The following is a 13,804-nucleotide window of genomic DNA, read 5'->3' as shown; positions in this document are numbered from 1 at the left end:
ACCCTTGATCGTGTAGTACTGTATATACACTACCGTTCACAAGTTTGGGGTCCCTTAGAAATGGCCTTGTTTTTGAAAGAAAAGCAATTTTTTTTGTCCATTAAAATAGCATCAAATTGATCAGAAACACAGTGTAGACATAGTTAATGTTGTAAATGACTATTGTATCTGGAAATGGCTGATTTTAAAGATTAAAAAAGCAATAAAACTGGCCTTCTTTAAACTAGTTGAGTATCTGGAGCATCAGCATTTGTGGGTTCGATTACAGGCTCAAAATGGCCAGAAACAAAGACCTTTCTTCTGAAACTCTTCAGTCAATTCTTGTTCTAAGAAATTAAGGCTTTTCCATGTGAGAAGAATGTTCTTTGTTTCTGGCCATTTTGAGCATGTAATAGAACCCACAAATCTCCAGATACTCAACTAGTCTCAAGAAGGCCAGTTTTATTGCTTATTTAATCAGAACAACAGTTTTCAGCTGTGCTAACATAATTGCAAAAGAGTTTTCCATTAGAACACAGGAGTGATTGTTGCTCATAATGGGCCTCTGTACACCTATCTAGATATTCCATACAAAATCTGCCGTTTCCTGCTTCAATAGTCATTTACAACATTAACAATGTCTACACTGTATTTCTGATCAAGTTGATGTTATTTTAATGGACAAAAAATTTTCTTTCAAAAACAAGAATTTAAGTGGCCCCAAACTTTTGAACTGTTGTGTGTTTTTTTTGTTGCAGCCTGCTTCACACATTTTGAGCAACAGGAATGATCTCACCAGTCCATAATTTACCTGGCACAAATCTCAGTGCCACAACCAGCTTATAGATTCTGCTCTTCATTCTCTGTATGTGAGAGCACCTTATCTTCCGCTTAGGTGACTTAGCTCTATTTATACATGGCTAAGTCTTTTTGTCCGGTGGCTGTCTGTGTGGTAATATGTAAGTAAAAGAGAGAACTGGCTGAGGAGGTGTAGGCCAGTGCCAGGAAAGGTGTAGGCTGGACTGGGTCTGCCAGAGGAGACTGATTGATTTACTTAATTACGCATGCATGCACAAACACACACACAACGGGGGCTAATCCTCTATGGTTTACGTCCACATGTCTGGGCTGGACACCACCTCTTCCACCAGTCAGTCAGCAGGACTTACAGTAGAGCAGCGCTCTCTTTGTGATGGACCTGTGTTTGTTTGTGCCCTGACTTCCTCCTTCAAACAATCATAGATGCTCTAACTAAGAGTTTCACTGTTGGTGCTCTAGCCAACTCCCCTGGTATGCTGTGTTTGTCATCCCAAACCTGTATGGCATGACGACAAGAGCGTAGAGGTGTTGGCTAAAGCATACTATTCAGATATGGCGGCTAGGCTAGAGAGTCCCGACTCCAACCCATGACGTTCCATTGGAGTGTGGTTGACTGTGTCTGCGGTGGCTCACTCTAACATGGGTGTTTGTGGCAACTAGGATGTGTGCAGATCCACCTGGATCAGGGAGGTTGGTGACCTCAGCAGAGACACTTCCTCATCGGTTACGGCGTCATGCCCATACAGGAAGCCACAGTTGTGGTGGGATAGATTATGTTTCACAGCCCTCTGAGGGCTGGGAAAGGCCTCCACAATGAGTTAGGGGCCAGATAATAGGGCCTGCGTGGAGAACTGTGTGCTAATGCCCAGGTAATATATAAGTTGAATAGGATATCCATGTGCCTTATTACATCTTATACAACAGGTTGGTCTAATCCTGAATGCTGGTTGGTTAGAACCGCATTCCAGCCGGTGTCTATTTCCCATCTGGTCCGCACGCTGCCAGTTCGAGACCCCTGCTTTAACTCTGCATCAATCAAATAACTGTTATTTCCCCGTAGGGAGAATCTCAGAAATTTTAATTGTGGGCTCATGTTTGATGGCAGATTTAATTCATTCATTTGAGATCTCTCACGCCATGCAGACAGACGGCTCTATGGGCAACTCTCTTTTCGATGACCTCATTACCAGTTCTCAGTGCTCTACTCTATTCCCAACTCTGTATACTTGTTTGTTCCATGTGACAATGTATAAATATGTGACTGTACTGCAAAGATGATAGATGTCTCGAATTGAACACGTTCTTTCTCTCTTTTTCAGAGTAAGGAGATAACGTTTCAGCTTCAGGAAGACTTGATGAAGGTCCTCAATGAGCTTTACACTGTAAGTTTGAATGTGTCATTTAATTGACTGTTTCCTGACTTACTATATCACTACAGTTCGAGAAAGGAGCCAGATCTCTCACAGGATGTATAAATCTGAAGCATCCGTTTAGAACTTCTTCTCACCACCAATTATGTCCAGTGTCGGGAAGTGGGAGAAGATGGAGCTAGATGAAACATGGCTGACATTCTGCAAAGTTTTCTGTTCCCAAATCTAGAATCTGTTACGAACAGAGTGGACTAAGTTTTGTTGACTTGACCATTTCACGTTTCTCAAAACTGCATTGTTTAAAAGGAATGCAAGGGCGAATTGAGTTATTGCACAAGTGCACTTCACAGATTCGGCGTTCCCTAACGGAAATAAAGTGCATTCAGAAAGTATTCAGACCCCTTCCCCTTTTCCACATTTTGTTACGTTACAGCCTTGTTCTAAAATATATCAAATCATTTTTTCCCTCATCGATATACACACAATACCCCATAATGACAAAGCAAAAACTGTTTTTTCAACAAAACAAAAAATGCTAATGTATTAAAAATAAAAAACATCCCTTATTTACGTAAGTATTCAGACACCTTGCTATGAGACCTGAAATTGAGCTTTGGGGAAGTGTACCAAAAAATGTCTGCAGCATTGAAGGTCCCCAAGAACACAGTGGTCTCCATCAATCATAAATGGAAGATATTTGGAACCACCGAGACTCTTCCTAGAGTTGAACCCCCCGTCAAACTGCACAATTGGGGGAAAAGGGCCTTGGTCAGGGAGGTGACCAAGAACCCGATGGTCACTTTGACAGAGCTCCAGAGTTCCTCTGTGGAAATGGGAAGGACAACTATCTCTGCAGCACTCCACCAATCAGGCCTTTATGGTAGAGTAGCCAGATGGAAGCCACTCCTCAGTAAAAGCACCACAGACTGGGGTGAAGGTTCACCTTCCAACAGGACAACGACCCTAAGCACACAGCCATTCAACGCAGGAGTGTCTGCGGAACAAGTTTCTGAATGTCCTTGAGAGGCCCGGCCTTGAACCCGATCGAACACCCCTGGAGAGGCCTGAAAATAGCTGTGCAGCGATGCTCCCCATCCAACTTGACATTAGCTTGAGAGGATCTGAAGAGAAGAATGAGAGAAACTCCCCAAATACAGGTGTGCCAAGCTTGTAGTACCCAAGAAAACTCAAGGCTGTAATCGTTGTCAAAGGTGCTTCAACAAAGTACTGAGTAAAAGGGTCTGAATACTTTTTTATTTATTTTATTTATAATATATTTGACCCCCTTTTCTCCCCAATTTTGTGGTATTCAATTGATAGTAATTACTATCTTGTCTCATCACTACAACTCCCATACGTGCTCGGGAGAGACGAAGGTCAAAAGCCATGCGTCCTCCGAAACACAACCCAACCAAGCCGCACTGCTTCTTAACACAGCGCGCATCCAACCCGGAAGCCAGCCGCACCAATGTGTCGGAGGAAACAGCGTGCACCTGGCTACCTTGGCTAGCGCGCACTGTGCCCGGCCCGCCACCGGAGTCGCTGGTGCGCGATGAGACAAGGATATCCCTACTGGCCAATCCCTCCCTAACCCGGACGACGCTAGGCCAATTGTGCGTCGCCCCACGGACCTTCCGGTCGCGGCCAGCTGCGACAGAGCCTGGGCGCGAACCCCCCTGTTAAAAGTCTCGCTATTGTTACTTTACTGTTGCTCTTTAATTACTTGTTACTTTTATTCCTTTTTCTTAACTGCATTGTTGGTTTGGGGCTCGTAAGTATGCATTTCACTGTAAGGTCTACACATGTTGTATTCGGCACATGTGACTAATAACATTTGATTTGATGCTTAATTTGCTCCCATTTGTTAACAACACCGGTGGTGTATCACTGTAATCAGGTCACATGTTAGGAACAACTCTCAGCCTTATATCTTGAGTAGGGCACTAAGAAAGGGCTCCCAGACCAGTGTCTGCCTGGTCATGCCTTAAAGTAGCTGCAGGCTTCTATGTTGATCTGCTTTCCCTGCCATCTGTGGAGGATAGGCTGGTCCCAGAACAGTTTGTGCGGTCTTGCCTACACCTATGGTCATTGTCACAAACGTTTCTGACCTTGGGGGAAGGCAGGGCGCTGAAACAACTGATCAATATTTAATTCAGCAGCATTATTGCTGCTTTCAGGCCTGTTATAGGGGCAGCAGAGATTCAAGTCTCCCAAGTGGCCATTGTTACCCTAATGACATGCTAATACGTCCAGGTAGAAGGGTATGGCTTGTGTGGTCTACATGGCCTTGGCATCTTCCCTCTTGTTTAACCTCTAGCGTCGAGCAATCCCGTATCCGGGAGCGTAATCATAGCCTCAAGCTCATTAGCATAACACAACGTTAACTATTCATGAAAATCGCAAATGAAATGAAAGAAATATATTCACTCACAAGCTTCGCCTTTTGTTAACAACACTGTCATCTCAGATTTTCAAAATATGCTCTTCAACCATCAGAGTTTTCTTTCCAAAGCTGTCAATTATATGCATAGTCGAGCATCTTTTCGTGACAAAATATCTTGTTTAAAACGGGAACGTTTTTTTATCCAAAAATTAAAAGAGCGCCCCCTATATTGAAGAAGATAAACTATGCGTCATAGAATATATGTGAGTAGGTTATGGGTACTTTCCCATTCATCTGGTGGCAATACTATCCACTTCATTAGATTTTCTAACCTTCTGATGTTGATTCTGGTAGAAGGATAGTTTGATCAATGGCTAGAGAGCAGTTGGGATCTTTCATTGACCAGAAACTAAGCCAAACACTGGAACCCATAATATTCCAGTGTTATTTTAAACTCTGGTTAATTTTTTTGAGGGCATTAATATCCCCATTCCCATTCCACACTGGATAGACGCCCCTAATGTTGTGAATTAAAAGTGCTGCTGTAAACTAAACTAGTTGAGAGCATGATAGAGTTGATCTATGGCACTTTGAGGGGCTATGAAATGTTAGTCCTTGTGCATTATGCACCACCATATTAGATGAGTTCCCTGTTAACATGGACACAACTACCTTCTTTACAAACCTCTCACCCATCCTCAATCATGAGGTAGTGAATGCGTGGCTCATTCTCATCCAACCGACCACAGCCCTCCAAGTCAGGTCAATAACATCAAATTAACTCAATCACTCTGCACTAGTGATTGTAAGTGGTCAGGGACAATTCCAATAATCGATTCCAATGTGTAACCACAAAACAGATATCATGCTATGATTACAGCATTGATTGTTATGGTAAAACACAAGGAAAAGATGGGAAACAGTTCCTCTGTTGTCCCAGGAGACATTCAGCAGGGGTACAACTTCCCTGTAGCGGAATGAAGATTATGTTGTGTTCTACTTACAATCATCCATGACACGTGTAACGGCCACAGCTCAAAGTGTGTTAGTCCCTCTTGCTGCGGCTCAATTTGACCTGATTTACCCCTTGGTGCAGAAAAACACACACACACACACTCAGTAGGCGATTGCATCACACAGCCACAGGGGCCTGTGTGGCCAGGGCCTGTGAAATAACAGGTCTGGTCCCAGTCCTTCTAAATCTGTCCCTCTAAAAGAAGCAGGGGAGAGTCAAAGTAAACACACCAGTGGTGCTCCAGACCAGTAAGTGAGGAGTATGGCTGCGGTTGGTCGCCCCTCTCTGGCGCTCTCCACTGGTCCCTATTACGTGGCTCTGGCCACCAGCACAAAATGTACAGGGCGAAGTCTGTTGTTCCACCCATTACCAAAATATATTTTTTGGGGTGGAAAGGAGATGTTTAGGTTTTAAACACAGTCTGTATTTTAATTCCGATTTGAGGTTATAATGTATACCGGCCGGTGGGACTGTAATTTACTCTACGCAGAGTCTGTTCATTCTGTGTTATGCCGTATGATCTCTTTTTATGTTTTCCATCTGCTTTGGAGTGACTATCTTCAGTGGCTTGGCAGGGGAGGGCAATAGTTCTGTTTGTGCCATCTTGCCAACTCCATTGCTACTGTATCATTGTCTGTTGGCAAGACGGCACAAATACATCTGGGACTCGGCTCTAGGGCTGGCCTGCCACCACAGGGGAAAGGGTGCTGGTTCTCTCCGACCCAGCGGGCCACAGTGACAACCAAGCTAAGGCCTCTCCCGCTGTCCACACTGTTCATGACCTCTAAAGATCCTGAAAGAGAGAAATGTGTGTTTGTCAAAGTTCAGAGATCTTATAGCTTTTGGGTGGTTTAACAAGCTAGCTGATTGAGACAGGAGGAAAGCAATTTTTACAAAAACTTTACTAGAGTGAGTAGGTTAGTTGTGACCTGGGCTCGAAAACAATATATAACAATCCATTGGTAGCACTGGTGCTCCCAACTTTAAAAAAGTTAGGAGCACCACGGAATTTAGGAGCCCCAGAAAATAAGATTGTTTTAATTGATAGAGAGAGTCTATATTGGCCCTATATTCATTCTAGCTAATCACATGTTGTGCCCTAGAACCTAATATGTAACACTGTAAATACATTCAATTATTATAATAGCTAAAATGTTGATCAGAATACATAGTCATTTTTGGAATATCGGATTTCTACCTTGTGTAAAAGCACTATTTTCCTACTGAAAAAAATGTCAGGATCGTGATGATAACATGCAAGATATCTGTCATTCATTCATTGCTATGATCATTGATCTCCTGAAGAAACCATCACTTTTCCTTTCTTTCTGTACCCCCAAATATTTGGATATACTGGTGAAGTTACCAGGTTGTCAGCTAACTAGCCAATGAGGTAACAACAAAGTGTAAACAAATGCTTAACGACGTCGACACGCGAGTAGTTTTTGAACGGCTCATGGCATGGTTTATGAATGTAAAATGCAGTCCTGGCTATCAGCTATAGGAAGATAACATTGTTGCGCCAGTAGTATGGGTCAGATATTTTGACCTGGTTGGGCTCGAAGCCATCTGTTTTCACTGTAGTAATAATGGTGCAACCATGACGCTAACACATTTTCACTTCCTCGTTTCTCTAGGGTACTCAGAAACAACAGTGCAGAGAAGCCTTATCAAAAATTATAATATGGCTGATTATTTTTTTGTTTATTGAATGCACAGTGCTCTCAAAATACAACTTTTGGTTGCACAGATCCATATTTGGTCGCACTTTAGAGCCCTGGTCGTGATTCCCGTTGGTGGTAATTGTTAGTCTCATTGAGTCCCTTAATTTCTGTCAGCCTTCCATTCCAATCAAAGAGGCATTATGATGTGTTAAAAATAGTCTCTTGAACTCATGTCACTGCCCTTGAAGAAATCGGGCTTTACTTGAGCAGCAGTTGTACCTGGCTATTCATGAGTCACTCCCTAATGTTTTCTACAGTCATTTGAGTGTGAGTAATAGTAATAGCTCCCTCCTGTTTGGATAACAATGAGTCAAACAAAAGGAAGTAGCTTTAATCAGCGGGTTACTATGGAGGTAATGCTTCCCACTATGCCTGCGTCACTCCTCCTCGATTATGGTTCGGACGTATTGACATGGGGAGCAAAACCACTTAAAATGTAGTATATCACCAGATCTGACTAAATACTATTTGAAATCTTTCAAATACTTTGAGCTTTTGCTTTAGCCCGCCTGGAGTGCCAGGTGGGCGGGGCTTACACTTTACAGACTGTTCTATTGATTCTCTTGGCATGCTCAATCATGCACAGCTATAGTATTTGAACCCAGGTCTGCATATCACTTCATGCCAAGCCATATTTGGTGTCTTTTGAAACTCCTGGCCTGAGGTTTCATTGCTTTCCACTTCAAAGGGGAGAGAACAGGGCTGTGTAAGTGGTTTAGTCTGTCAGTCTGTCACCATCTGATCTGATGTGGGCCCTGCCTGCTGGCACCCCTCTGACGGCACTCTGCTTTGGGCTACAGCAGCCAGGGATGATTGGATGCCTGTGGGTGGATTGAAGTCCCTCGGTGCCCCATTACAGAGCTATAGCATTTCCTACACAACTCGGATGGAATTGTCATCCCAAATAAAATGGTGGTGGTAATTCCAACAAACTGCTAAGTGTAATTCTCTGGAGCTGGAATGTCAAACTCAGAGCAATATGGTAAATGGGAACAGCAGTGAATCGTGTTTGTTGAGGTTGTAAGAGCATCATGTAAAAAGAGAGGTAATCTGCCTATGATTTGTGGTGGTGTAGGAGAGTCCTATTGTGAAGTAGAGCTGGAGTGATCTGTGAAGAGTGGGTGGGTAGTAGATGAAAGCTTTGTTTGGTTCAAAGCAGCCTCTGACTCTTACTGTGAGGTTGAATGACTCTGACCTCTTCATCCAACCCCCAGGTGATGAAGACTTACCACATGTACCACACGGAGAGCATTAGTGCAGAGAGCAAGCTGAAGGAGGCGGAGAAGCAGGAGGAGAAGCAGATCGGCCGGGCCGAGCCCGTCTTCAGCTACCGCCTGGAAGACAAGCACCAGAGACGCAGCTCCGTCAAGAAGATTGAGAAGATGAAGGAAAAGGTACAGCACACTTATGCCTGATTCACACTATAGGGCCAAACCAAGCCAAGCCAAGCAAAGCTGTACTGGGATGGCCTGCTTATGCCTCCATCATAGTTGAGAAAAAAGTTGCTAGAAAAGACGACGTGAAAAGGATCAGAGCCAGCACAGTATGGTTTGGGATGGCACGATGGTGTGAGAGAAGGGTATTGTGAAGGTCTTTACACTGGTAACGATGATAATGGTTGCAGAAGGGAAGGTTGGAATGTCTTCTCATTAAACACAGTTAGGGGTGAATCTCAGCCAGCTGCGATTAGTCAAGCTCAGACTATTATAGCTTCTATTTCTATGGTGATGCTCTCCTCTACATGAATATATTTTCCATTCCTATGGCCCAAACCTTGAACTCAGGTTGACATCCAGGTGTCCCTGAAAGTGTTTATCATTTGTAACAGAAACAGACTTCTATTGGCCAGCCAGACTTCTACTGGCCACCCCTCTGGTGTGTGTGTGTGTGTGTGTGTGTGTGTGTGTGTGTGTGTGTGTGTGTGTGTGTGTGTGTGTGTGTGTGTGTGTGTGTGTGTGTGTGTGTGTGTGTGTGTGTGTGTGTGTGTGTGTGTGTGTGTGTGTGTGTGTGTGTGTGTGTGTGTGTGTGTGTGTGTGTGTGTGTGTGTGTGTGTGTGTGTGTGTGTGATGGAAACCACACTATGAACACTATCACTTGCAGCCAGATTGCTTTGTGTTATTCTCAGAAGGAACAGGCCTGTTTTATGTTAGAACTCGGTGACCAATTGTTTAATGGCCACAGGAACAGCATTTTCTCACAGGCTCTTCCTGGAATGCGTTGGGATTGGGGGAAGCGTTACAATATGGAGGACCGTGTCAGTGGGTCAGTCAGTGTCTATTGGCTAGTGACTAACAGTCTGTCTGGCAGGCAGCTAGGGAGGAAGTCTGAATGAGCAGGGCTACCAGCTCCTGTTTGCCAATCATCCTGAGTTGTGTTGTGAGCGAGCCACCAGACTGTGTACATGCAGACATGAAAGCATGCTCTGCTGTTCATAAAGGCATTTTTGCTAATTAATTTCTCTTTCTGTTTCTCTTTCTCTCTCTTTTTGTCTCGCTCTTTCTCTTCCTCTCTATTTGTCTCGCTCCCTCTCTCTCTCTCTCTCTCTCTCTCATTCATACCTATCTATCTCAGCGCCAGGCCAAGTACTCGGAGAACAAGCTGAAGTCAATCAAAGCACGGAACGAGTACCTGCTGACACTGGAGGCGACAAATTCCTCCGTCTTCAAGTACTACATCCACGACTTGTCTGACTTAATTGACGTAAGTAAACCGTTGGAAGAAATGTCCAGCTAAAGAATAGACTCCTTCATCTCTACTCTAAAACTGGGAATGTTTGGTTGACAGTGTGTTACTGAACAGTGTCTACTCCCTCTTCTCTCGTTAATAACCCATAGATTGCATCCACATTGGCACCCTACACCCTATACCCTACATAGTGCACTTCTTTTGACCTGGGTGCCATTTCGGACACAACCCCAAAGATCTGAAGGAAATTATACACTGAGTGTACATAATAGACTACAAGGTGTCGAAAGCACTCCACATGAATGCTGGCCCATGTTGACTCTAATGCTTCCCACATTTGTGCCAAATTGGCTGGATGTCCTTTGGGTGGTGGACCATTCTTGATACACACAAGAAACTGTTGAGCATGAAAAACCCAGCAGCGTCTTTTATCTTGGATTTAACAAGTGACGTCAATAAGGGATCATAGCTTTCACCTGGATTCACCTGGTCAGTCTGTCATGGAAAGAGCATAATGTTTTGTACACTCAGTGTATGTCTGCTGCAGAGAGACAAGCTGCCGGAGAGATTCTGCCACAAACGGAGAGCTGCTTCTCAGTCTAAGCCTCTCCTCACTCCAGACTTCAAATGAAGTTGTCTGCCACCCAATCAGTATTTTTTCAAAAATCCCATCTCACTGCTACAGAAAATTGTATTACTCTTTTTTTCTATCCTCATAATGCTGAAGAAACCCTGCCTTTCAGCAGTATTTTCTGAGTCCCTTTTTGAGGTCTGAACTGTGGAAAGAAACTGATGAGTTTAGCAGCAGAGCAGAAATCTGAGCAATGGTGAGAGAGGACACACACCAGACAGACTGTGGGATGGAAATTACTGAAGGAAGAGAATTAAAAAGCCCAGGAGATTATTAGCTTTTGTGATCCGAGCTACTCTACTATTCTAGTCTCAGTCCTCATATTATACACCATACTGCATGACTGACAGTACAGACAGAGAGTACAGACATACAGATAATACAGGGGCTTGCGAAAGTATTCACCCCCTTGCCATTTTTCCTATTTTGTTGCCTTACAAATAGATTTTTGGGGGGTTTGTATAATTTGATTTACACAACATGCCTACCACTTTGAAGATGTAAAATATTTTTTGTGAAACAAACAATAAGACAAAAGGCGTGCATAACTTTTCACCCCCCCCCCCCCCCCCCCCCCAAAGTCAGTACTTTGTAGACCCACCTTTTGCAGCAATTACAGCTGCAAGTCTCTTGGGGTTTGTCTCTATAAGATTGACACATCGAGCTACTGGGATTTTTGCCCATTCTTCAAGGCAAAACTGCTCCTTCAAGTTGGATGGGTTCCGCTGGTATATAGCAATCTTTAAATCATACCACAGATTATCAATTGGATTGAAGTCTGGGATTTAACTATGCCATTCCAAGACATTTAAACGTTTCCCCTTAAACCACTCAAGTGTTGCTTTAGCATTATGCTTAGGGTCTTTGTCCTGCTGGAAGGAGAACCTCTGTCACACAGGAAGCGGCGCAGGTCCTAATCCAGGCACTTGTCATCTCCCGTCTGGATTACTGCAACTCGCTGTTGGCTGGGCTCCCTGCCTGTGCCATTAAACCCCTACAACTCATCCAGAACGCCGCAGCCCGTCTGGTGTTCAACCTTCCCAAGTTCTCTCACGTCACCCCGCTCCTCCGCTCTCTCCACTGGCTTCCAGTTGAAGCTCGCATCCGCTACAAGACCATGGTGCTTGCCTACGGAGCTGTGAGGGGAACGGCACCGCAGTACCTCCAGGCTCTGATCAGGCCCTACACCCAAGCAAGGGCACTGCGTTCATCCACCTCTGGCCTGCTCGCCTCCCTACCATTGAGGAAGTACAGTTCCCGCTCAGCCCAGTCAAAACTGTTCGCTGCTCTGGCCCCCCAATGGTGGAACAAACTCCCTCACGACGCCAGGACAGCGGAGTCAATCACCACCTTCCGGAGACACCTGAAACCCCACCTCTTCAAGGAATACCTAGGATAGGATAAGTAATCCTTCTCACCACCCCCCCCTTAATGATTTAGATGCACTATTGTAAAGTGGCTGTTCCACTGGATGTCAGAAGGTGAATTCACCAATTTGTAAGTCGCTCTGGATAAGAGCGTCTGCTAAATGACTTAAATGTAAATGTTAATCTCTGGAAGACAAACAGGTTTCCCTCAAGAATTTCCCTTTATTTAGCGCCATCCATCATTCCTTCAATTCTGACCAGTTTTCCTGTTGATGGTGTTCTCGGGGTGATGAGGGGTATTGGGTTTGCGCCAGAAATAGCGTTTTCCTTGATGTTCAAAAAGTAACATTTTTGTCTCATCTGACCAGAGTACCTTCTTCCATATGTTTGGGGAGTCTCCCACATGCCTTTTGATGAACACGAAACGTGATTGCTTATTTATTTCTTTAAGCAATGGCCTTTTTCTGGACACTCTTCGGTAAAGCCCAGCTCTGTGGTCCTATGGACAGATACTCTAATCTCCGCTGTGGAGCTTTGCAGCGCTTTCAGGTTTATCTAGGGTCTCTTTGTTGCCTCTCTGATTAATGCCCTCCTTGCCTGGTCTGTAAGTTTTGGTGGGCGGCCCTCTCTTGGCAGGTTTGTTGTGGTGCCATATTCTGTCCAGTTTTTAATAATGGATTTAATGGTGCTCTGTGGGATGTTCAAAGTTTTGGATATTTTTTTATAACCCAACCATGATCTGTACTTCTCCACAACTTTGTCCCTGACCTGTTTGGAGAGATCCTTGGTCTTCATGGTGCCGCTTGCTTGGTGGTGTTGCAGACTCTGGGGCCTTTCAGAACAGGTGTATATATACTGAGATCATGTGACTGATCATGTGACACTTAGATTGCACACAGGTGGACATTATTCAACTAATTGTGTGTTTTCTGAAGGTAATTGGTTGCACCAGATCTTCAAATTAGTTGATTAGGCTATTTCAGACACACCCGTTGCTGACAGGTTTATGAAAACGATCACACAGCCATGCAATCTCCTTAGACAAACATTGGCCGTACAATGTCCTTACTGAAAAGCTCAGTGACTTTCAACATGGCATCGTCATAGAATGCCACCTTTCCAACAAGTCAGTTGGTCAAATGTATGCCTGCTCGAGCTGACCCAGTCAACAGGGTGTGTGCTCAATTATTTACACCTATCAGCAACGGGTGTGGCTGAAATAGCCAAATATACTAATCTGGAAATGTATTAAATATTTTAAAAAACAATACCTTATTTACATAAGTATTCAAACCCTTTGCTATGAGACTCGCATCCTGTTTCCATTGATCATCCTTGATGTTTCTGCAACTTCATTGGAGTCCACCTGTGGTAAATTCAATTGGTTGGACATGATTTGGAAAGGCCCACATCTGTCTATATAAGGTCCCACAGTTGATAGTGCATGTCAGCGCAAAAACCAAGCCATGAGGTCAAAGGAATTTTCCATAGAGCGCAGAGACACAATTGTGTTGAGGCACAGATCTGGGAAAGGGTACCAAAAAATGTCTGCAGCATTGAAGGTCCCCAATAATTTTTTTATTTATTTTATTTATTTATTTCACCTTTATTTAACCAGGTATGCATGTTGAGAACAAGTTCTCATTTACAATTGCGACCTGGCCAAGATAAAGCAAAGCAGTTCGACACATACAACGACACAGTTACACATGGAGCAAAACAAACATACAGTCAATAATACAGTAGAAAAAAGTCTATATACGATGTGGACAAATGAGGTGAGGTAAAGGAGTTAAAGGCAAAAAAAGGCCATGGTGGCAAAGTAAATACA

General features: G+C 43.9%; 1 protein-coding gene across 4 annotated transcripts in view; it reads left to right on the top strand.

Annotated features, from left to right (window-relative positions):
- Positions 1-13,804, top strand: part of LOC135509168 (SLIT-ROBO Rho GTPase-activating protein 1-like) — a 162,317-nt gene that overhangs the window by 70,845 nt on the left and 77,668 nt on the right. For all 4 annotated transcript variants that reach the window (XM_064929598.1, XM_064929597.1, XM_064929596.1 and 1 more), the window contains exons 4-6: positions 2,118-2,180; positions 8,505-8,684; positions 9,862-9,990. In XM_064929598.1, coding sequence (XP_064785670.1) covers positions 2,118-2,180; positions 8,505-8,684; positions 9,862-9,990 — 372 coding nt within the window. The remainder of the gene's footprint in view (positions 1-2,117; positions 2,181-8,504; positions 8,685-9,861; positions 9,991-13,804) is intronic.

The sequence above is a fragment of the Oncorhynchus masou genome, chromosome 22, assembly GCF_036934945.1.
Source record: "Oncorhynchus masou masou isolate Uvic2021 chromosome 22, UVic_Omas_1.1, whole genome shotgun sequence".
NCBI classification, from domain to species: Eukaryota; Metazoa; Chordata; class Actinopteri; order Salmoniformes; family Salmonidae; genus Oncorhynchus; species Oncorhynchus masou.
Note: the sequence above shows the minus strand (reverse complement) of the source record. Positions and strands in the feature narration are given on the sequence as shown.